This window comes from Kwoniella dendrophila, chromosome 3 (assembly GCF_036810415.1).
Source record: "Kwoniella dendrophila CBS 6074 chromosome 3, complete sequence".
NCBI lineage: Eukaryota > Fungi > Basidiomycota > Tremellomycetes > Tremellales > Cryptococcaceae > Kwoniella > Kwoniella dendrophila.
The window spans coordinates 170,836-191,465 of NC_089478.1; the positions used below are offsets into that span (position 1 = coordinate 170,836).

The 20,630-nt window shown below is 37.2% G+C and overlaps 7 protein-coding genes across 7 annotated transcripts; 2 read left to right on the forward strand and 5 right to left on the reverse strand.

Moving 5' to 3' along the window:
- Window positions 1–1,568: 1,568 nt before the first annotated feature.
- L201_002381 (uncharacterized protein) lies at window positions 1,569–1,997 on the forward strand (the record flags this gene model as incomplete). Its single annotated transcript, XM_066218157.1, has 2 exons — window positions 1,569–1,822; window positions 1,913–1,997. The coding sequence occupies 2 exons, from the start codon at window positions 1,569–1,571 to the stop codon at window positions 1,995–1,997; spliced, it is 339 nt and encodes a 112-aa protein (XP_066074254.1).
- Window positions 1,998–2,528: 531 nt separating this feature from the next.
- On the reverse strand, window positions 2,529–4,255 carry L201_002382 (uncharacterized protein; the record flags this gene model as incomplete). The annotated part of the gene is made up of 11 exons (XM_066218158.1): window positions 2,529–2,639; window positions 2,721–2,835; window positions 2,895–3,008; window positions 3,074–3,213; window positions 3,273–3,377; window positions 3,433–3,498; window positions 3,560–3,756; window positions 3,851–3,912; window positions 3,979–4,065; window positions 4,125–4,152; window positions 4,222–4,255. 11 exons carry the CDS (start codon window positions 4,253–4,255, stop codon window positions 2,529–2,531), a joined length of 1,059 nt encoding a protein of 352 aa, XP_066074255.1.
- A 537-nt stretch (window positions 4,256–4,792) lies between these two features.
- L201_002383 (uncharacterized protein) lies at window positions 4,793–7,136 on the forward strand (the record flags this gene model as incomplete). The annotated part of the gene is made up of 10 exons (XM_066218159.1): window positions 4,793–5,205; window positions 5,269–5,390; window positions 5,455–5,504; window positions 5,568–5,729; window positions 5,804–5,905; window positions 5,971–6,060; window positions 6,125–6,271; window positions 6,362–6,529; window positions 6,614–6,826; window positions 6,936–7,136. 10 exons carry the CDS (start codon window positions 4,793–4,795, stop codon window positions 7,134–7,136), a joined length of 1,668 nt encoding a protein of 555 aa, XP_066074256.1.
- Window positions 7,137–7,699: 563 nt separating this feature from the next.
- Window positions 7,700–10,359, reverse strand: L201_002384 (uncharacterized protein; the record flags this gene model as incomplete). Its single annotated transcript, XM_066218160.1, has 10 exons — window positions 7,700–8,212; window positions 8,286–8,363; window positions 8,433–8,467; window positions 8,533–8,692; window positions 8,775–9,223; window positions 9,293–9,341; window positions 9,408–9,497; window positions 9,588–9,720; window positions 9,809–10,019; window positions 10,113–10,359. 10 exons carry the CDS (start codon window positions 10,357–10,359, stop codon window positions 7,700–7,702), a joined length of 1,965 nt encoding a protein of 654 aa, XP_066074257.1.
- A 1,088-nt stretch (window positions 10,360–11,447) lies between these two features.
- L201_002385 (uncharacterized protein) lies at window positions 11,448–15,826 on the reverse strand (the record flags this gene model as incomplete). Its single annotated transcript, XM_066218161.1, has 12 exons — window positions 11,448–11,480; window positions 11,557–11,804; window positions 11,879–11,987; window positions 12,052–12,169; window positions 12,248–12,409; window positions 12,512–13,115; window positions 13,176–13,572; window positions 13,634–13,869; window positions 13,932–14,056; window positions 14,132–14,935; window positions 15,008–15,126; window positions 15,203–15,826. The coding sequence occupies 12 exons, from the start codon at window positions 15,824–15,826 to the stop codon at window positions 11,448–11,450; spliced, it is 3,579 nt and encodes a 1,192-aa protein (XP_066074258.1).
- Window positions 15,827–18,485: 2,659 nt separating this feature from the next.
- Window positions 18,486–18,932, reverse strand: L201_002386 (uncharacterized protein; the record flags this gene model as incomplete). The annotated part of the gene is made up of 1 exon (XM_066218162.1): window positions 18,486–18,932. The coding sequence occupies one exon, from the start codon at window positions 18,930–18,932 to the stop codon at window positions 18,486–18,488; it is 447 nt and encodes a 148-aa protein (XP_066074259.1).
- A 715-nt stretch (window positions 18,933–19,647) lies between these two features.
- On the reverse strand, window positions 19,648–20,606 carry L201_002387 (uncharacterized protein; the record flags this gene model as incomplete). The annotated part of the gene is made up of 5 exons (XM_066218163.1): window positions 19,648–19,725; window positions 19,785–19,894; window positions 19,986–20,021; window positions 20,100–20,397; window positions 20,535–20,606. 5 exons carry the CDS (start codon window positions 20,604–20,606, stop codon window positions 19,648–19,650), a joined length of 594 nt encoding a protein of 197 aa, XP_066074260.1.
- Window positions 20,607–20,630: the final 24 nt, after the last annotated feature.

Here is a 20,630-nt window from a genome sequence, read left to right on the forward strand (position 1 = left end):
AAACGTCCGTCCAATGAATTAGATGTGGCGCATATTTTAGCGTTAAAACACAAGTGCAGATCTCCTTTTTCCCCGCTAATTAGGGAATATAGTGAGGGAGGTTACGTCATAAAGGTACTTGGAACATAAAATAGGTACGTCACCTGGTGTGGCACTAAATAAAAAAACCAAAAGATGAATAATATGAAAATCCCACACAGTTGACAGTTGTGGAGCGGTAATCATTTCAACACGAAATAGTATGTCGGCGAGATCAACAGAACAAATGCGGATAGATGTCTTTGAAAAAGCTGGGATCAACATAGGGTACTCGTAAAGTTTAGTTTCATAGCTGGAATAACAATTACTACTATACTGTATATACTCAGTCCCGTCATTCAATTTGGGAGATTTGGTTTGTAGGAACCAGGGATATAATTAATGCACAATTAACTGTATTGGAGCAGCAAAGGGGTCTTTCCTTCACTTATCTTTTGCGGGACTAAGGGTTACTGAACAAGCAAAGGGGTCATGAGATCATCAGTAGTACTCGTATAGTAGTAACGGTAAGTTAAATTAGCATGAGAAAATTCAGCGTCCGAGCTTTTCAAGTCTTAGCTTTTTTCTATTTATTTTTTAATGGATTTGATGACGATAAAACAGGTTTCAAAGTTACTTGACTTGATGATGTCAAGGTAACTAAGAACTTCCTTTAACTTTAAAAACAGAACTAAAGCTTTAACTTATCGGAGAATAAAATTCACAAAATATGCTTGGAGATAAGGTGGGGAAGGTAGGGGTGATCCTGATTCCAGCTAAGGTATGATATCATTTTTTTGTTTTCTGTTTTCCCTTTCTTTTATCTGTGAACTTTCTTTTATTCTGCTCTGCTTTGCTTCGCTTTGGTTTTTGTTACTTTGTAGTATGTCATTTTGTTTGTTCCAGACAAAAACTCTGAGTTTTTTTAACATCCCAGAAAACGTCCCAGACATCCCATCCTTTGGACATCTTACCCTAGACCCTAGTCGTTACACAAAGGACAGTTTCCAGTGTTTGTGTGGTGTTAGAAAGGATTATCTTGTTCTATCCTTTTAGGTTCTGTGGGGATGATGATGATGATGATGATGCTAATGATGATATGATGATGATTGATGATTCATAGCTCGTATCTTGTTTTTTTTTTTTTAATTTTTCATAGCTTTTTAGTTTTCTGCTTTCGGTTCTAGCCTTATTAGTTTACTTGACAAGTAGTCAATTGGGTGACTTTGCTTTTGGGTGAGATAGTTACAAATACATATATATAGATTGCTTCGGTTTGATCCTTTTTTTTTTTTCGTCTTTTTACACCAAATACAAATAAGAATTATATACATACACATACAAGCTCATTCTACGATAAAAATTAATAGAACAAACATATTTCATAAAGCATCAAATTACTATTGATAACATAGAAGAATTTTCATAACCAAAAACTATATAAGAAAAAGCACTTACAAATAAACCGATACACTTTTATTCTGCTTAAAAGGTCAACTGTCAGTCAACCAAGTTATCACTACACAAAATAAACACATAAAAAAAACAAAATGACAACTTATTCAAACGCTCATGCTCAAAACGATATCCCAAAAACTCCACAAGCCGAATATTCACAAGATCAAGTATTCAATAGTTCTCCAATAAGTTCACCCAAAATGACATCTTCTTCCAATTTGCCAACAAGTGAAGTGAATGACAATAAAGTTTATCAACAAAAGGTATCAAAAGAGAAAAGAAAATATTCAAATAGTTTATTTAAATGGACTCAAGAATTATGGGAAGTTGCTAGAAAAGATATTGAGTGAGTCATAATTCATCTCATTTGTTTTCTTTTCTTTTTTTGGTATGTGAGGATAATGAACAAAGCTGATATAAGTTTCCCTACGATTAGGAGAAGATCATCAGTTTCATCAAATGAATCCAATGACTCGTCATCTACAGATGATGAAAAATCTATGATTGAACAAGAAAGATAACAACAACGATAAAACGACGAAGATTTAGAAACTCACCTACAACCCATTGAATCATTTCACCGTTGACAACTTTCAATCTTGATCGTTACAGATACGTATCATAGACAATCTTTTAATTATCTTCGTTCATTCCTCTTGTTTCCTTAGTTTTGCACATGTGTATCATCTTAGTTTACGTTCAGCCAACCGGTTTCTTGTATCATTATTGTACATTATAGGATATCTCATCTGTAGCTATAGTGCATCTTTCCGTTGTTTTATATTTAGTTCATAGTCCTCCCATGCATAGATGGGTATTACCTCATTTACCTTTGAGTGTATACAGAACACGACAAGCCCATAATGACCTATTTGTTTTTAGCTTTACCAATTAGTAATAGCAGTGCATACATGATTCTACCTGATGTATATATCTATCCTACATATAAAGTTATTGTACAGTATCAAAAGAACTAGCATCATAATATACCCTAATATCCTTGCAACTGAGCATGGAAATCCGCATGAATCGCAGCGGAACTGCACCCGTTATTACAATTTCGCTCTTACACCTTGGCTTTGAGTAAAACCATGTGCCCTCTCAATTTGTTCCTTAGCTTCTTCAACCATATCATCTATAATCTCCTTTGCTGGTTTGATGTCCTATGTCGATCAAATCAGGTCAGCTTTCCTGCAGGAATGTCAAAGCTTTAGTCGGACACCTGTCAAGACCTGATAGCTCACCTTGATCATAGCACTAACATCACCCATTAACCAAGATCTGCCTTCAATCGATTTCTCGGGATGTTTCTCTAATTCCAGGTCATGTGGTAATTTACCTTGTTTCGTTAGTGCGAGACTGTAACAAGTTGGACAGTCGGTAAGTATCTCTCCATCATATTTGAGTACTTAACTTACATTTCATCTTGTCTACCATTCCAAGATTTGACATAATCAGTTTGTCTGACTCTCAATGGTCGACCTGTGTAAATCAACGTTGTGCCTGCATCGCCATGGTCTGCACTCAGAATTCTATGGGAGACAGACACGAAGGTTAGCTGCTCGTCCACAGAAGGGAAAACTATTGGCCAGCTTACAAATCCTTATGCTTCTTTGGAGCGGCAGCTTCAGTACTAGCGACAAATCTAGTTCCAACCCAAACACCTTGGGCGCCGAGCATCAATGAAGCTGCTAATCCCCTTCCATCATATATACCTCCTGCAGCAATAACATGGACCTATAACGTATAGTCAGCTAATCCAGGACAGCAAGATATCTCCCGGTAAGGTAACTCACGGGCTGTCCAGTCAAAGGGGACTTTTTGCCCTTACATAGATCTACACAAGCGGGTATCAGAATTGATGTAGCTGTTGTACCTGTATGACCACCTCCTTCTCCGCCCTGTATACATAATGTCAGCTATTTTAGGAGGCTAGTGCTTGTAATGACAGCTTACCTGAGCACATATCAGATCGACTCCAACATCTAAAGCTTTGTTTACATGTTTAGGAGCTCCAACCATCTATTCCATTTCGATTAGCTGTTTGTTGAAAGTACACAAGATACAGCTAAAGTATACTTACATTCATGACTAATATACCAGCTTTATGTAATCTTTCAACAACATCTTTAGGGGGTACACCAACAGCACATACAAATAGTTTTGCTTTTTCTTCAATGATTACATCAATCAGATCATCAAGTTTACCTTTTGTATAATCGTAATTTGTTTTTCTTGCTGTAGGTGCTGTGGATGGGATCAAAAGATCGACACCGAATGCTATTTGAGATAGTGTCAGCTCATGAGTCGCTCGTCGTTTTTGAGAGGACTAGCGCAGGCATTAGGACTGATTGATATAGTATATGGTACTCACGTAGATCAGGTGAATCTAATGAGTCTTTCAATTCTTTGATTATACCTCTCAGGTGCTTCGGTCTTCATCGCAGTATCAGTCGTCAGCATGTATGTATCGACAAGGAAGTGAAGTGGATATCGACTCACGTGTATCCTAATCCACCTATGACACCCAAACCACCAGCATTTGATACTGCAGCGGCAAGCTCAGGTCCAGCAGCTACATTCATCCCTCTATATATATCAAACGTTAGCTGAAGATTTCTGGCATCGTGCGGTATCAGGCAGCTCACGCTAAGAGAATGGGATGTTTTATACTAACTATCATGACAAGAGAAGTTAGCTATTTGACTCATTTTGATTACTACATCAGCCAAGGGAATAGCTTACACAGCTCGGTGATAGGAGTTGAGATGAGAGACATGGTTAATAATCTATGAGCAAGACAGTATATAGCTGTGCAAGTGGTGAGTAGTCGATGAAAATGTTTGAGAAAGACTACAGAAAGACGGATTCCAGAGAAGAGTTAGCGATCTATATATATACACCTGCATATCATATCGTCATTTCAAATAACCACGTAGAAGAGAAAAAGAAGGAGAAGGACAGCATGGTCCCAAATTGTCAACAACTAAGTCATCTACGGTAAGATCTTAGATGTCAATACCCGGAAATAGTACACTAAGAGTAGCCCGCACAGGCCGCCGAGGAAACCGGAGGAGCATACACCGCAATCATATAAACATATATACATACATACCTGCCCTTATTTAGGTACATCCTTTAAGAGCTGTGAGTTGAGACCTCCACTTGATGATGAACCAAAAGGTTGACGTTTAGCCTGAACGTTCAAGTTGGAAATTGATCATTGAACATTCCTCTCCTACAATTCAGCTTTCAATCTTCTCTCTTTATAGGTTGCGTTCACCACATCGTGTCCTCCAGTAACAGCACAGACAGGATGACAAGCGACAATCAACCTTTAGCTTCTGGGTCTTCCTCAAATACAGCTGCACCCCCAATAGCCTCCTCTTCCTCTTCCACATCCGCTCCTGTACATGCCCCTGCTCATCCAGCATTCCACCCACCAGGTAATTCCTCCTCATCGGCTCAACAGAATATACCACTTCCAACAACCTCCGAAGAAGTCATCACCCTTATCACAAACATCGCTGAGCCTTTCCAAATTTTCCAAGGACTAGTACCTACTTTACAAGATGTAGCTAATGGGAAACCATGGGAAGGTGCTAAATTAAAGGAGAAAGAAAGGCAGCAAATGGGTGAACAAACTTTAAGTTGTGGTGAAAGTAATGAAGTATATAACATTGAGGATAGTAGTGTAACTTCTATGACCGCTGGTCTGACATATCTTGTGTGAGATGGCACCCTCCTCTACCTGTGAAGTTCAATTGGCTCATACGATTTCAATGATTGCAGTTCCGCAAGATTAGACATCTTACAATCATCATCAAAAGCTTACTATGCGGAATTACTTACTTTTACAGTAAGGTTATGTAGCTTAGGGCAAGTTGAACAATTTAGCATGATTCCATCAAGAGGTAAGCTATTTTTCGCCTTTATAAGGGGTCGCACCAGAATTTTATCTGATTGTGTTGCTTATAGTTATCAAACTCGCTTGGGGGTTACTTCGTCTCGCTCAACACCTTAAAAAAGTTAGCTTTTTCCTGACCTTATCCAAGTGGTAGATCAAGTAGCTGATATCAGAAGTCATTTAGGTTTCACTAGCTATTCCGGCTCTTCGATCCTTAATCACGAAATCATGTAGAATAGGAAACTTTTCCGGTGTATACGCCGCGTATTTAGAAGCATGCTTAATAGCCAAGAATTTCGAAGCTGGTAATTTCGTTCTGGATCAAGTTTTCTTAGGTGTTAATGGAGTAAGCTACTCCTCACCCGTACTGAAGCGAAAAATTCAGATTCAAGCTTACATGCATGTACTCAACTCGTTTAGCCAGGAATCAATTATCTCGATATATTAACATATCATCATCATGCTGGACTCGTTAGTGCCGCTTTAAAGAATTACGGTAAAGCTAAACAATACTTCCTTACTGTGAGTTTCCACTTGCGTAACGCTACGTCTATCCATGGCATTCAAGCTGATTGTATATGTCATAGGTTGTCTCATTACCTACTGCAACACTATCAGCTATTCAGTTAGCTTGTGCAAAAAGAGCTATTTTATGTGAATTACTTGAGACTGGTAAAGTAAGTCTGCGACTGTGATTAAGGACACTAGGAACGACATTATTGACATATTGTCGTTCTCTAGCGTATATCATTCCCTCGATATACAGCGAGCACAGTTACCAGGGCTATAGATAAAAACGCTAGTGTGTACATCGATTTAGCTAAAGGATATGAAAGCTCAAATTGGAGTGGAGTAAGGGAGATAGCTAGTAAATCCGATTTTTCTCATGTAAGTTGACACGCACAACCTCTTTGCGGTACCGTACATGGACTTTTAGATATGATTTCGAACTTACCATTTAATGATGTTTGTTTATAGGATTGCAATTCTGGTCTAATCGAACAAGTCTTGAAGAGTATAACCAAAAGACGAATCTTGCAATTGAAGGAAGTATATTCAAGAATGACCATAAATGATCTGGTAGCAAGAGTCGGTCCAAGTAGTAGAGAGACCGTTGAGACTGTTACTGCTATATTAGGTGAAATGGTAAGTTAATGACGATCCTTGCACTATATCAAACATCCCTGCATTTATTGTACGGACAGTCAAGCTAATAAATCGAATGTGAAGATCACTACTGGTCGTATAAACGCTTCAATCTTACCAGGATCGACACCAGCTACCTCCATAGTCACGTTCAGCGAAGATAAACCAATTGGATCTGATCAAAATAGTATTTCAAGCAATTCATTAGCTCAAGCGAACTATTTGGCTGCTAAATTAGAAAATGAGTTAACCGCTATGAGTAAACATTTAGGTATAAGCAAAGAATACTTGAAGAAGGTGAGTCTAAGCATCATTCCCCTGTCCATTATCATATAATTTTCATATCATGCTCATCCAAGAATTACTGTAACACTCTTTGATACTGGTGATTTTTCGTTGAGAATAGCAAGCAAATATACTTGAATTAGGGTCAGGTAAAGGTGGTGGGTCATCAGGTCCAGGAGGAGGAAAAGGTAGAATAGATGAATTTGATCAATTAATGGCTGCTGAAGAATTCGGTGGTGGTTTAGCTTATGGTGGAGCAGGAGGTGGAGGGGGCGGGGGAATTAGAGGTGTTGGTGGGAATTATGGAGATATGGGATTCTAAGGCGAGGTGCTGAATCGTGGGCAGGATGAACTATGCAAGGAAGTGAATGGGGTGAAGTGATTTATCAAGTACAATTAAGTTAGTCTACTGAGACGAGCTGGTCAATAGTTACAGCAATAGTCACAGGCAGTCTCGTATCACGATTATGAGGTAAATTTACTTCTGTTGTATAACAATGATATATATATGTACATGAAAAGTTGAATGATAACGATATGAACAAATCAATTTATGTTTAAACTCGCCAATCACATAAAAATAGTATGTGTAGACAGGACCGAGTGAGTGTAAACGCAAAATGTTCGAAGGATAAATGCGATTACAACATGACATAGCTAAACTACAGCGAATTCGATACATGACAGTATGATTAATGAATAGCAAACAATGTATAATACAGCATGTATGAATATATAGTACAACAAAAAAAGGATTATGGGATTATCAATTAAACAATATTATATAAAGCATAACAACCAGAAGAAACAGATTTGGGATGGAACACCATCAAAGAGGGTGATGATTCGGTTCATTTGACTAAACTTGATCTTAACTCTAGATATTTATCCATTACCTAAACATAATTGAACGATAACATAACCATTTGCGATGACAACTATACTAAATAATAGATAACCTAAAATAGTTACGTATTTAGGTGATTTATAAGATTTTGATCTTCTCTTGGATTCACCTTGTTCAATTTGTTCAGGTGTAATTGATCTGACATTTCGATCATTGCAATTTTGATCGTTCTCGTTCTCGTTCGCCATTGATGTAAATATCACTGGATTGATATCATTAATCGATGTTGATGTTTCAGATTGGACATCGTTTCTATTTTGAGTTGAAGCTTGAGGTTGAGCAGTATCGTCCAATTCAGGGCCCTGAACAGTCATAATTTCATCTTTTGAACATAGGTAAACTAAAGGGAAGATGACTGTAGGTAAAACAATTGACAACAGAACTTGTGAGGCGACAAGCATTGTATTCAATCCTGCTGGTCCGACTGCTGAAGCTACGATAGCGGCTGGTATGACACCTATTAATCTTGTTATAAGTCTTCGGATCAGGGGCTAGAAAAAGTAGATTCCAAAAACTTTTCGCTTAGTTCTGAGCTATCAATGATGTTAGCTGAGCTCAACTCACCGAAGTTTTCCAGTTTATAAATCCTTCTGATACCACTTGACCAGCTAAAGTAGCTGTTATCGAAGCACTTTGACCGGCCTGTATGCAAGGGAAGGGATAAATCAGCTTTAGACGGATCTCTTTCAGCGTTTTCACCAAAGCACTCACGCATAATAAAGCTAAAGCAAAAATGATAGCAGCAGCTAAAGGGAGTGAAACATTAGTTCGATCCGCCTACGCAGTATCGGACTTGACAACGAAAACTTACCATGACCAATATAACTCTTGATCAAGGCGAAAGCTCCAAACAAATCTGCATCATCTGCACTTGCATTATTTGCTCCGTAGTAAAAAGCTGCACCAGCCAAAGTTAAAATTGATGAATTGATCGTTAAAGCGAATCCAAGAAGTGATAATGCTGTATCGATCTTCAAGGCCAAACTTTCTGTCAGTCATCAAATCATATTGTTGTATGCGTTATGGTGAAAGATTGGCTTGATGTCAACTTACAGTAGCATGTAATAGGTGGATATCTGCCCATTTTATTCTATCGAATTTTCTAACTTTCATTTCATATTCTTTCACTTTTTTCAAATAATCAATCTCATCATCATCTTTAGTTTCGTTCTCGTATTCTGTAGGAATATCTTTACCTCCATTCAAAGATGGCGTTGGTGTGGGCGAAGTCGTAATTTGTTGTCTCGATGAAGAAGCTTGCGTTGATATAGTAGGTAATTCGATCTCGTTATTTGGAGCATTTGATGCACTGACAGGTAAATCTGAATCTCTTCTTTTAACGAAAGGTCTTCTTCTTCTGAATGGATTTAATGATGGCATACTGGCATTTAAAGGTCTTCTCTTTCGCTCTTTGACGGGTATTGGTTCGACAGGTAACATGTTCAGTCTATCGACTGAGGCTAACGATGATCCCAAGAAGAGAGCGTGAGGCATGACGGTGGCTATGGAAAATGATAGACATTTGAGTAATAATTCGAGTTGAAGGTTGTGAAATTGAACTAAAAACCTACCTCCAATTATACCGACACCGATATATAAAGCACCAGGTTTGACCAGAGTCTAAAGTGTAAATTTTATGGTTAGTTGAGAGGCAGAGAAGACATGTTTGCAATAATAAGGACATACACTAGAGGGGACTAATCCAAAGAAGACGTCTTTCCAGACTGGTTTTGTCAATTTGAGTAAAATCATGAAACTGACAAATACAGCTAGTACCTATTTTGGTGCATATTGAATAATCAGATTATGTGTTGATTACTTGATTGACGGATATTGTCAAGAAACCATGGAAAGAGCTTTACTTACCAAAAACACAATTACGATCTCGAAAAACAACATTCCTTGTCTACCACCATTTGACCTAAAGAAAACAAGTACTATCATGACATCTACTGCAGTAATCAAGACACCAGCAAATAGCGGTAACTTGGGGAACAGTCTATAAAAGTGTCAAGGAAGTAAATATAACAAGTGTATCATTAGTATAGACACTAAGTAAGAGAATAAGGAGAAGATTGGTATCTTACAGATGTAAAGCAATTGCACTTCCTAATAATTCAGCTAAATCAGTACCAATGATTGCAATTTCCGCTAAAAAATATAATGTATATAATAAGATTCTTAATGGGATTTTATATTTTGGATATTTGACTTGTAAATTCAAGATCAGTAATCTTGTTTGAGCAGGTAATGAATTTGATGTTATTGCACCTAATCTGACTGATAATAATTGTAATACTATTATACAGATTTATGACATGTCAGTTTATCCCTTCAAGGTTAATACAATAATATAATGAAGAGAAAAAGACAAAGACAGCAAAAACTTACCAACAGCAGCTAAACCAGCTAATAAGACAATAAATAATAATTTATATCCATACGTCGCACCAGCTTCTAAATCTGTAGCCCAATTACCTGGATCAATATAAGCTACACTTGAAACTAATCCAGGTCCAACAAAATGTAAATGTCTCCATATTAACAATTTGTATTTTCTCCAATCTAACCTGTTCTTCTTCTGGTTATCATCCGTTGTAGCTGTTGTAATGGAGTGGTCTACACTTATGGATCGCATCGTGAATATTGGATAAATACTCTCTCTTCTCTCCTACTAATACCTAACTCAATATAGGTTTTATAAACCTCTCTTTTTCGCGCCTCGATCGAGTTCTATTGAGATATTATCTTGAGCAGTGAATTTTGGATAAAACCTGTGTGTCGATATCAAGCTTTGATAATCATAAATCATACAACGGTATGATAAAGGTAAAATAATTTGAATGTAGCTTGCTTGACTAACAGAAATGACGCCAAGACAAAACCCGAAGATGACCGTCGTGAGCAAAACAAATGGATGAAAGACCTCTCAATTCCGATGTTTTCTCGTGCCTTGTTGCCGTGTTGTGAAAGATTACTTTTAATTTTGCGGTATTTCCGATTGAAAGTTATGTTTGGTTTAAATCGTGATATAGCCTTTTATCGTTGGGTTGGTATTGAAGAGATATTTCAAGTAGATGAACAGATTGTGATATTGCGATTCGAATTTATAGGTTTAAGTCAACTACAAGTATGCAAAGAGGACCTGTTCGATACGATATCATACGATAACGATTAATATTACTGGATATACAATCATCCATCATCATCATCCTACTGTGTATGCACAGTCACCTATCTACCAAGATTCCTTTTTAGGGTAAATAAACAGTCGAGTATACGTAAATACGTAACTTTTAAGGGTAAATCAGTCTATGATCAAATCAAGTCGAATCACCTGCTTACATGTGATGGATGACCTTGATCCAAGTCAACTATGCATACTAATATACCTATAACTAGAAATACTACTATAACTATGATATACAAATACAAATACAGATACAGATACAGATACGGTAACAAATACAAATACAGGATTTTCTTGAGAAAGACACAAAGACAACTAGATATAGAAAGCGACAACAGGCAGTGGAAGGAGACAATATGGAGTATTAGGCACACTGTAGTATAATGAAACAACCTATTTTTCGATCTTTGTACTTTTCTGATTTGATTACAGCGTTAATTATTGATCTTTGACGTTAATGTAGTCGTTGGTGATTGCATCGTTGTTACCGTAGTATACAATAAATAGTATGAGGTCTTTCGTTCGATTCGTTTATACTAATTACACAAGAATCGTCTATTAAGACAATGCTATTCAAAGATTATATCAGCTGACTGTTATAACAGAGTATGGCGGGAAATTTGAACGAAGGTGAGAAAAACTCACCAAATCTCTACAGAAACTAGGCCAAGAATACATAATCTTTCTTCTACCTTTCCTACTTTGATCCAAACTCATACTGGATGTGGGGAATTCAAAAGTTTCATAGATCATTTGAAGTGTTTGAGGATCTTTTACACCTTGTAATTTTAATTCCTCAATTTTATTATGTATAATTTCTTCTTCTTGTCTTGCTAATTCAACTTCCCATCCGAATAGTTCATGGAAGAAACGCAAGTTGGGTTGGATCAAGACTATACGAATTATAATATCAATGCCAGGTCTTCCCAAGAGTATGAATCATTGAAACAACAAAGCAAGAACTTACCATTCAATCTTCTAGCTCTGCACATCATATAAGCATCCATCAGACCCATTCTTTCGAACTGCATCATATAAGCAATTACAATACTTGCACTTCTACTGACACCGACTCGCTATGAACCCGACTTTCATTAGTTACCGTTACCGGTATTCAAGGGGAATAGTGAATCCACTTACACAATGTACGAGTACGGTACCACCTTCTCTTCGAGCAGCTTCTATCCAAGCACAAGCTCTAGCAATAACAGGTCTTAGAGGATCATTACCATCGTCTCTAACATCGGTCAAGTCAAGTCTACACGCATAGAGGGATCTCATTAGCAAATATACACGATAGCTATATAAAAACAGAACATAATTTATGTATACTCACACGCTAATTTTACCTTCTCTAGCTGCTTGAGCTAATGTATTACCTTCATTTACCGAATGATGGAAATCCATCATATCATTTGGATTGATTAAACTTTCTCCGACTGAAACGACGTGAGTTACATTTAGAGCTTCTAACATTGCAGCATTTCCAGCGTGTTCCCTATATCGAAAAACAGATTAGTCGTGATTATCATTGATCTTAATATATTTGAAACAAAGACGAGCTCGTTATGAATGGGTGATGTTTGCAACGATTACTTACAGATTACCTAAATATAAAAAAGGTAGGATTCTAGATGGAAATCCATCAAATCTTTTATCTTCAAACCAAATTTTCATTTTTTCTTTGATGGGATTTGGATTTTTATCTTGTTCAATTAAATGTTCTTTAACAATTTCAACTGTTGATGTTGCTTTTAATTCTTTTTCCTTTTCTCTGGTTTTATCTTTTGGAGATGTAGTTCCAAAAGGTATCATACCAATTGACCAAGATTTCCATCTTGGTGAAGAGGTTGTATTGGGATTTGTTGATGATGAATTACTTTTGATTGAAGATGAATCATCTGTATTACTACTTGAAGTGGATAAAGATGGAGTTAAAGACAAAGGTTGAGTTGTATTTGATAAAATTTTCATTGCTTTTGATCTTCTATCTTGTTGTAATTTTAAATCAATTTTCTTTAATAATGGTTTATCTGATGGATATAAAAAGAAACTCCTTTTGGATACATTTTGTAAATGTAAGAAAGCTTCAGGTAATGAACATGATAAAGATGACATTATATAACTTAACACTATAATTGATGATTCTGTATATCCATCTTGACAATGTACTAAAACCTTTCTTTTTTTACCATTTGGTATCGCTATTGATGATTTTGATCTCAATGAATTTGAAGAAGAAGAAGATGCTGATGAATCTCTACCTTCAACTAATTTTCTCAAGAAATAAACTAATTCGATCACTTTATCCGTCATATAATTCAAATTTCTCGTTTGTCCAGTTATGGTTCTACATGATCCTGAACATTCCAAAGAAACATATTCATGATCCATAGGAAGTTTGTCATCACCTGCATTGGACTTTGATCGTTGTTTCCTTTCCTCTAAGCCAGGCGATGCAGTTCGTTTTATAGGTGTAGCGGGCATTGATGGACTGGGAGAAAGAAGATTTCGCAAAGCAATTGTGGCAGGTGAGGCAACCCAAGATGTTGATGCAGCTGGAACTTCTTCTTTTGGTCGACGGCGTTTATCTATATCCAGTAGATGTTGGTACGCTGTCGATAGATGGGTAGTCGAAGGCATTTCTGAACATTCGGATGCCTATTTAGAAAAAGTTAACGAAATGTACTTCTGGTTTGATGCCAGTAATATCCCTACTCACCCTCACGCATAGATCAAATGGTACGGTGGCTCCAACGCCGTCATCAGCTCCACCTGGAACATCACAGTCATTTCCGATCCAGAACCCTTCGACTACCTCTGAACCTTTAGTCATAGCTCTGGATTCTTTGGCTTCTCTTTCAAACAAATCAGTTTGGTATGCGTCAGCCAAAGCACGACCTTTAGAATCAATATTAACTAATTCAGGGAATTGTTTTTCGATTTTCGAGAATGATTCTATAAATCATGTTGTTAGTAAAGGTGTTTTATGGTTCTAATGTATCCAAGAGTGAACTTACCAACTACAACCCATACACCATATTTGACAGGCTCTGTAGAACCTTCACCTTCATTCCTACCATTGACGTGTTGATAAAATTCTTGCATCCGGATCTCCCATAGATCTTGTTGGGCTTTTGCAATTCTGGAAGTATCGAACAAATGTCCTCGCGGATTAGCTATCGCTCGAACACTTAGGGATCTTATGGTTTTCACTTACTGTTCAGCAACTTCCAAAATACCAGGGCCTACACCATTTTTAGAATATAACACAATATCAGATACTGTAGAATATTTGATTTGCTGTATATTTAGATTTCTTAAATTTATTTGATGTGGTAATCTTGCATTTCTAAATTTTGCATGTTGACCTTTTAACTTTTTATATTCTTTACTTCTGTTTTGAACATGTTTAGGTAAATCAAAACAATCTGTGACATGTAAAGCATTAAATAAAATACATGTTGGACCTTGATCGTCTTCCAAGTCATCTTCAGAAGAAGACAATGCATCTTCTGATGATGAATGTGATGCAGAAGAATCAGTTTCTTCAGCAATTGCATTACCTATTTTGTCTACTCCTACACAAGGTAATGGATGATGAGGTTGATCAACTCCTTTTGCTTGTGCGAGGGGAGAAACCCTTTTTGAATCACATGGATGCATTGCAACATCGACATCCATCTCGTTATCGTCTCCATTGATGTTGTCGTTACTTTCGTAAGAAATTGGATTCTCTTCTATGATTGGTTTATCAAATTGTGGTGATAATTCACCAATTGAAGGTGAAGTTCCTTCAGTGGTACCGAATGAATGATATGATTCGGAGGAAGTTGACATGGTTTCTGATCTTTCTCTAGGTGGTGGCATAGCTATAGAGGATGGTTGTGGTTGAGTAGTCTTATCTGTATCGGCCCTCTGTGGTTTAGGTCTAGGTGGATGAGTAGGTTCATCAAGTGGATGAGGAGGACAAAACAGCAGACATAACCCTCGATAAGGAGGTGGTTCAAAAGGCGGACTATGACTGGAAATCAGAGATCACATCAGTAAGCAAAACACTTCGAATCAAGAGAGATTCGTTATACGAAAAGCTTACCCAAAGAACGCAGCCATGTCTCTTCCTTTCTGACCATCATCACTTATACCATGTAACCAAGGAAACATGACAGAACTTGGGGTATCGATCATCGAATGCCTTTCCACGAGATGCGATAACTATAGAAAGGGACGAACGTGCAACATCAGTTTCATATTGTGGCCGAAGCCTAATTTTGAAAAGAGATAAACTCACCTCAGCAGCGCTTATCAATCTGACACCATCTCTTACAGGACATCGATCATCCTCATAACCCCATTTAGGCATCCCCCAAACAAAAGGTTTACCTTCTTCTGGTGGTGTAGGTAAGTGTACAGCCACTTCTTGCTCTGATGACTGTATAGGTTGACCTAATTCGACGACGGCTGGTTCCGATTCCAATTCTTCTTGTTCTTTATTATCTTCAGATCGCTTAATCATTTCAGGTTCATCTAAATCCATTTTTTCCTCATCGCTACTATCTGTGGATACCAAAGAACTGGGAGTTTCAGGTAATATTGCATTGATGTCACTAGCATGATGATCTAAATGTTCCCATTCGCCTTTCGCTAAAATCGTATCTCTGACTTCCCGTTTTCTACCTTCTCTTTCCGCATTATTACTTAGATCGGGTAAATGTCTACGTGGATTAGTTCCTAATACAGTTTCTGAACTTCTCGCTCTTTCCATTGCTGCTGGTAGAAGGTGTGTCGGATTCACAGGTGTGGGAGGTGCTGATAACGGAGTAGATGGACGTGGGGTAGAAGATCGTGAACGAACCATAGAGTAATGCGAAGTGGCTTGGGGATGATGTTGTGGTAAAGGGAGTACTAATGACATTTTGGGAGATCGCGCTTGTTTACCTCTCACGATAAATACAGTTTTGATGTAGTCTAAAAAGCCTTATCAATGATTGAGTTGACTGATTTATTAGTTGAGACCAGCTCGTGTGACAAGGAGTGATGATAGCGATGATGATGATAACAAAAAGGTGAGAATTATCGGTATCTATATTTTACTGATCAGCAATTCTATTCTTCATAGGTATATCGGTATGTATAGAGAAGATAGTAGCGATGCTTACAGTACTCGTACAGAAGTTGATAACTTGTTAAATATCCTTTTGATTATTCTATCACTGCATCTATAATAATGATGAGAAATGCCAATCCATAAAAGGTCTCTTATTGTGTAAGTCGAAAAATATCTTCAATCCTATTTCTATCGCCGTAAAATGATTATGCGAACAGCTGACAATAATCTATGCTTTATAGAGATACAGTATGTATACAGAAGGTGGGGATTGTAGTGTGTCGTTTCTGTTACAAATCCAGCAAATACAGTGTGTGTGCCAGTATAACGATGTACCTAATCTTCCCCGCAGGGCTTTATAAGGGTGTACGTACGACTCTTTATCTTGAGGTGATGAGTTCTAAAACGACTGAGGTGTTTTATCAGAATGACGAGAAGGCTTTTTGAGTTACTGTAGATGACAAGGTAGATTGCGTGATAGTTGTCTTTTGTTGATTGGTATCTTTCACTTTTACTATATATATATATACAATTGATGACTTCTCTTATCTTGATTATAATTCTTGATAACCTTGATGAAGTGAACACGAGCTATATATCTTGAAGGCAGTGGGCACCTGATTCTGATTATTTATTAACAAGGAATCAGACTGATATACCGGAAGCTGACAAAATGGGATATGACAATTTAAAGTTTTACTTCTGTATATATGATTCTATATGACCGAATTCTTTTCTTTCTGTAATATGTTTTGTGTCAATTAGGCTTTTTATTGATTGAGCTTGTTACAAACTCTCCACTCTTCTATGATGTGCACCTCTCTTGTTTTCAATTCAATAAATTCAAACTGGCAAGTTTCCTTTTCGATTGAAGATACCGCCGGAAGTTCTTTGCGACGATAAATGAATCCTCTCTATAAAGGTAATGTGAAACCAAGAATGGTAAACAAGTAAATTGCTGAAGTTGAATTCCAAAACTAAAACTAAAGAAGGAGGAGGCGTAATACGGTCTTTTTCTTCTTAGTGGTTATTTATTGAAGGGTGAAATTGATTTTGTTTAATGGTGTATTGATGAGGTAGTAGTGTGCAGTGTAGTAAGGCTATTAACTTCCTCTTGATGCCGTTCGTTCCGTTGCTATACTAGTACAACAAGAATAACTCCTTTTGGTGATAACGGTGTTTTTGCCAAAAAATAACGATATAATGACGAATGAGTAAAGAGTATAGATACGGTATATGAGATCTTGGGATTTGTATCACAAAAATAAATAATAAGCTGCCGGTGTGAAAAGTCTCCGTATCTTTCTTACGTTTTTTGCAAGCTATTTTTTACTGGATTATCGATTATTTGATGAAAGGTTTGTAACCATATAGAGGGTATTTTGATTCCCCAATTGTACTATTTGACCCCCTTCAAAGGATAGGTAATCACAAGACCAATTATGTATGATGTGATTTAAATGGTAATAACGAAGGTAACATGGAGATAACAGAGTTTCTCATCGACTGTGTGCAGTAGTATTGTATTTACTGGTTGTTATGTATATATGGAGAGTACCCTGACAATTAGCGTCATTTTAATGAACCCTGAAGATCTTGTTAAGGAGGAGAATTATATTCCCTTTTACTACTTCCCCGCATTAAATAATCTCGCCCCTTTCTGTTCTTTACTCGCATCCAAGGTACTGTAACTGTAGATATACAAACGCGATTCCAGCTGAGCTACTGTATATAAAAAAACGCCTTTCTTCTGATTCCTTGTCGCCTAGAAGATTTGGCTGACAAAAGAAAACAAAGCACACGAAGAAAAGCCATTCTTAGCCGGAGAAAAAGAAAAAGAAATCAAAGACGATAACTGGTCATATGACATTTTGAGTCTTTTTTTTTTCGGCTATCAAGAAGTAAACTACCTTGGCTGTAGCTGTAACCATGCGTTTCATTCCAGGTATTCCCAAGTAACATAACCTCGCTGATATGTATGTACTGTACATGAAAGTATATCCAAATTCCAGACCTTTACTTTTCTCTTTTTTTACTGATCATTAAGGTACATCACCATATATCATACGATAAAGACTGAATCCCGGCGTGACGAGCGTAGGGATGATGAAACTTCTATAATAGCTCACAAGCAGCACGAAAGATGGAGAAAAGCGGGAGGTTCAATGAGGAGAAATGATGAAAATAGGGGAATTAGCCGATCAAAACACTCAGGGCTGCTGTACCTTGAATCATCTGTGGGGATGAATCCTTTGAAAGGCGGGGATATGTGTTGGTTGTGGCAAATAAACGATACATATATAAATTGCATTTAACTTTGGCAAAAACAATCAAAGTCGCCTCTATACATATGTGATCGTTCCATACTACATATATATGTATACCATAATATGTATACCATAATATGTATACCATACTCTACATATATCATCCTGTATGACTACTGATACTGAATAAACTGTCACAACTATCTCAGGATGGATTGAGAAGCAGTGGTAGTCGGATCACATGTAACATCGAATTCAGCGTAAAACTTGTACAAACCAATTTCTTTTGTTGGTCTGTTAGGTGTAAGATAATCTGTAAGAAGATCTTTCGAACATGTGCCAGTTCCTAAGGAAGATCCATATGCCTGGTCTTTGGTGATACTTGAGATATGTACAGACCGGCCATCAGATGAAGGGTTTACTTTCCAATCACCATTTCCGCATTGAGCGTGACTACCAGGCTTGACATCAATCTCTTCCCTAAAGTATTCTGAACCACCTCTGGAGGTTTCACCTTGTTTATCAATATCAAACAAGATGTACGAGTCTTCAGCAAGTTCAGAAGGTTCAACAGTAACTGTGATAGGGATTCCTCGGTTTTTGTTGATATGAGCCCTTATCACTCCGAATTGGCTTGTTAAGTCCATCCAATGATCTGAATTTACTCATTTTGCTGAACACAATGAATACTGAAACAAGATATCGATGTGTAAGAAATAGGTGAGTTAAGTTTCAAGTGTTGTGTTAGGAGTTGTATTTTGGTATTGTGGTATGGAATGGAATGGATCGGGATGTGATATAATAAAGATAGAAAGAGCGAAAGAGATGACATTGCTCTTACGAAAAACTTATATATAGCAGATTTGAACCTTCGTCACAATGCGGGTAAACCTGTAAAGTACAAAGCAAATACTTATGGAAGGAGCTGTAGGGAGACTTGCCAGAAGGAACAGCCGCATCCTCCTTCCCGATCCCTTTGATATGCAATGCTCTCATGTCAAAGAAGTCAAATTCTGGGGGTTTGGGAATGATATGTACCAAACGTTGATTATGCCTCGGATAATATACTCGTAATCCTTCTACGTTGCAGGAATGACGATGAGTCAAACTCATGTGGAACAAGCATCGCTTTCAACAAAGGAAACCTTTCAAGTACTTGTCAAGTAGACATGGAGCAAACGACATCTTGTGACTGTCACATTTGTGTGCTATTCTGGCTGAGAGTTATCGCCACGGCATAACAATCTAAATTATGATAATTTACATATTATAAGAAATATACAACTGACGAATTTTACATATACGAACGATGGTTCTTTTCGCCTTTCCTCACTACGCTAATCAGCACGCAAAACTTGTCATCTATACCCAACCATATAAGACATTCTCTCTATACCTAACATCATCTTGACCTTCTTCAGTAGTCAAAATATCTCGAATCTGCGATTTATCGTCAAAAGTGTAATCTGTTTGCAATATAGGAATCACTTATGACTTACCTCCTCAGGTGGGTTCAAACCCCATTTCTTAGCTCTTTCCCATCTTTGTAATCTTGTTATACCAACACATGGTCCATATGATGAAGTGAGATCGAATACTCGAAGAACGTCTATGCAAGATTATCAAAGAAAAGTCAGTTTATGTCGAGTTGATGTTCGATCTTGAATAGCGGAGCTGTAATATTGGACACAAAAACTTACGATGTATATCATTATGGGTATCAGGTCCAGCATGTACTAAAATAGTGAAATAGGGTATTAGTTGAATTGGGTGTTTAAGAAGTTTATGTTTTCGATTACTGGTCAACAACTCACTAGGTTCTAATCCACCCATCTGTATCTTAGCATCCCTAATAACCCCTTTCCATTGTTTCGATTTAACATCCAATTTTCCTTGTTTCCCTATTATCACTTTCAAACCTTCATCATTGTTTGTATTTGAATTATTTCGTTTAGTTTGATTCTCAACGTCCGATTGCAAATCTATCTCGTGTACTATTGGTAAATCGATTTCGGAGAATGAAGGTGTATTTGATGTGATTTCAGCTTTACTACCTGATTTACTTTTCTTAGCGTTTGCTGATGGTCTAGCTGATTGAAAGGAAAGCGTTGGCTATAAAAGAGAAAAGAAAAAAGATAAATTAGCAATCAAATTACCTTTGAGGAGATTGTTATTACATGTTGCGCCCAACAGTACTGGTAATCCGAAGCTGTAAATATGAAAATGCCGATAGTGATAGTGATTCTTACCTGGATTCCAGCTGCTTTCTTCGATCTTGAAGTAGTTCCAGCGGATGCGGTCGTACTTTTCCTTGGAGGCATTTTAACTGATTATGATATTCGTTA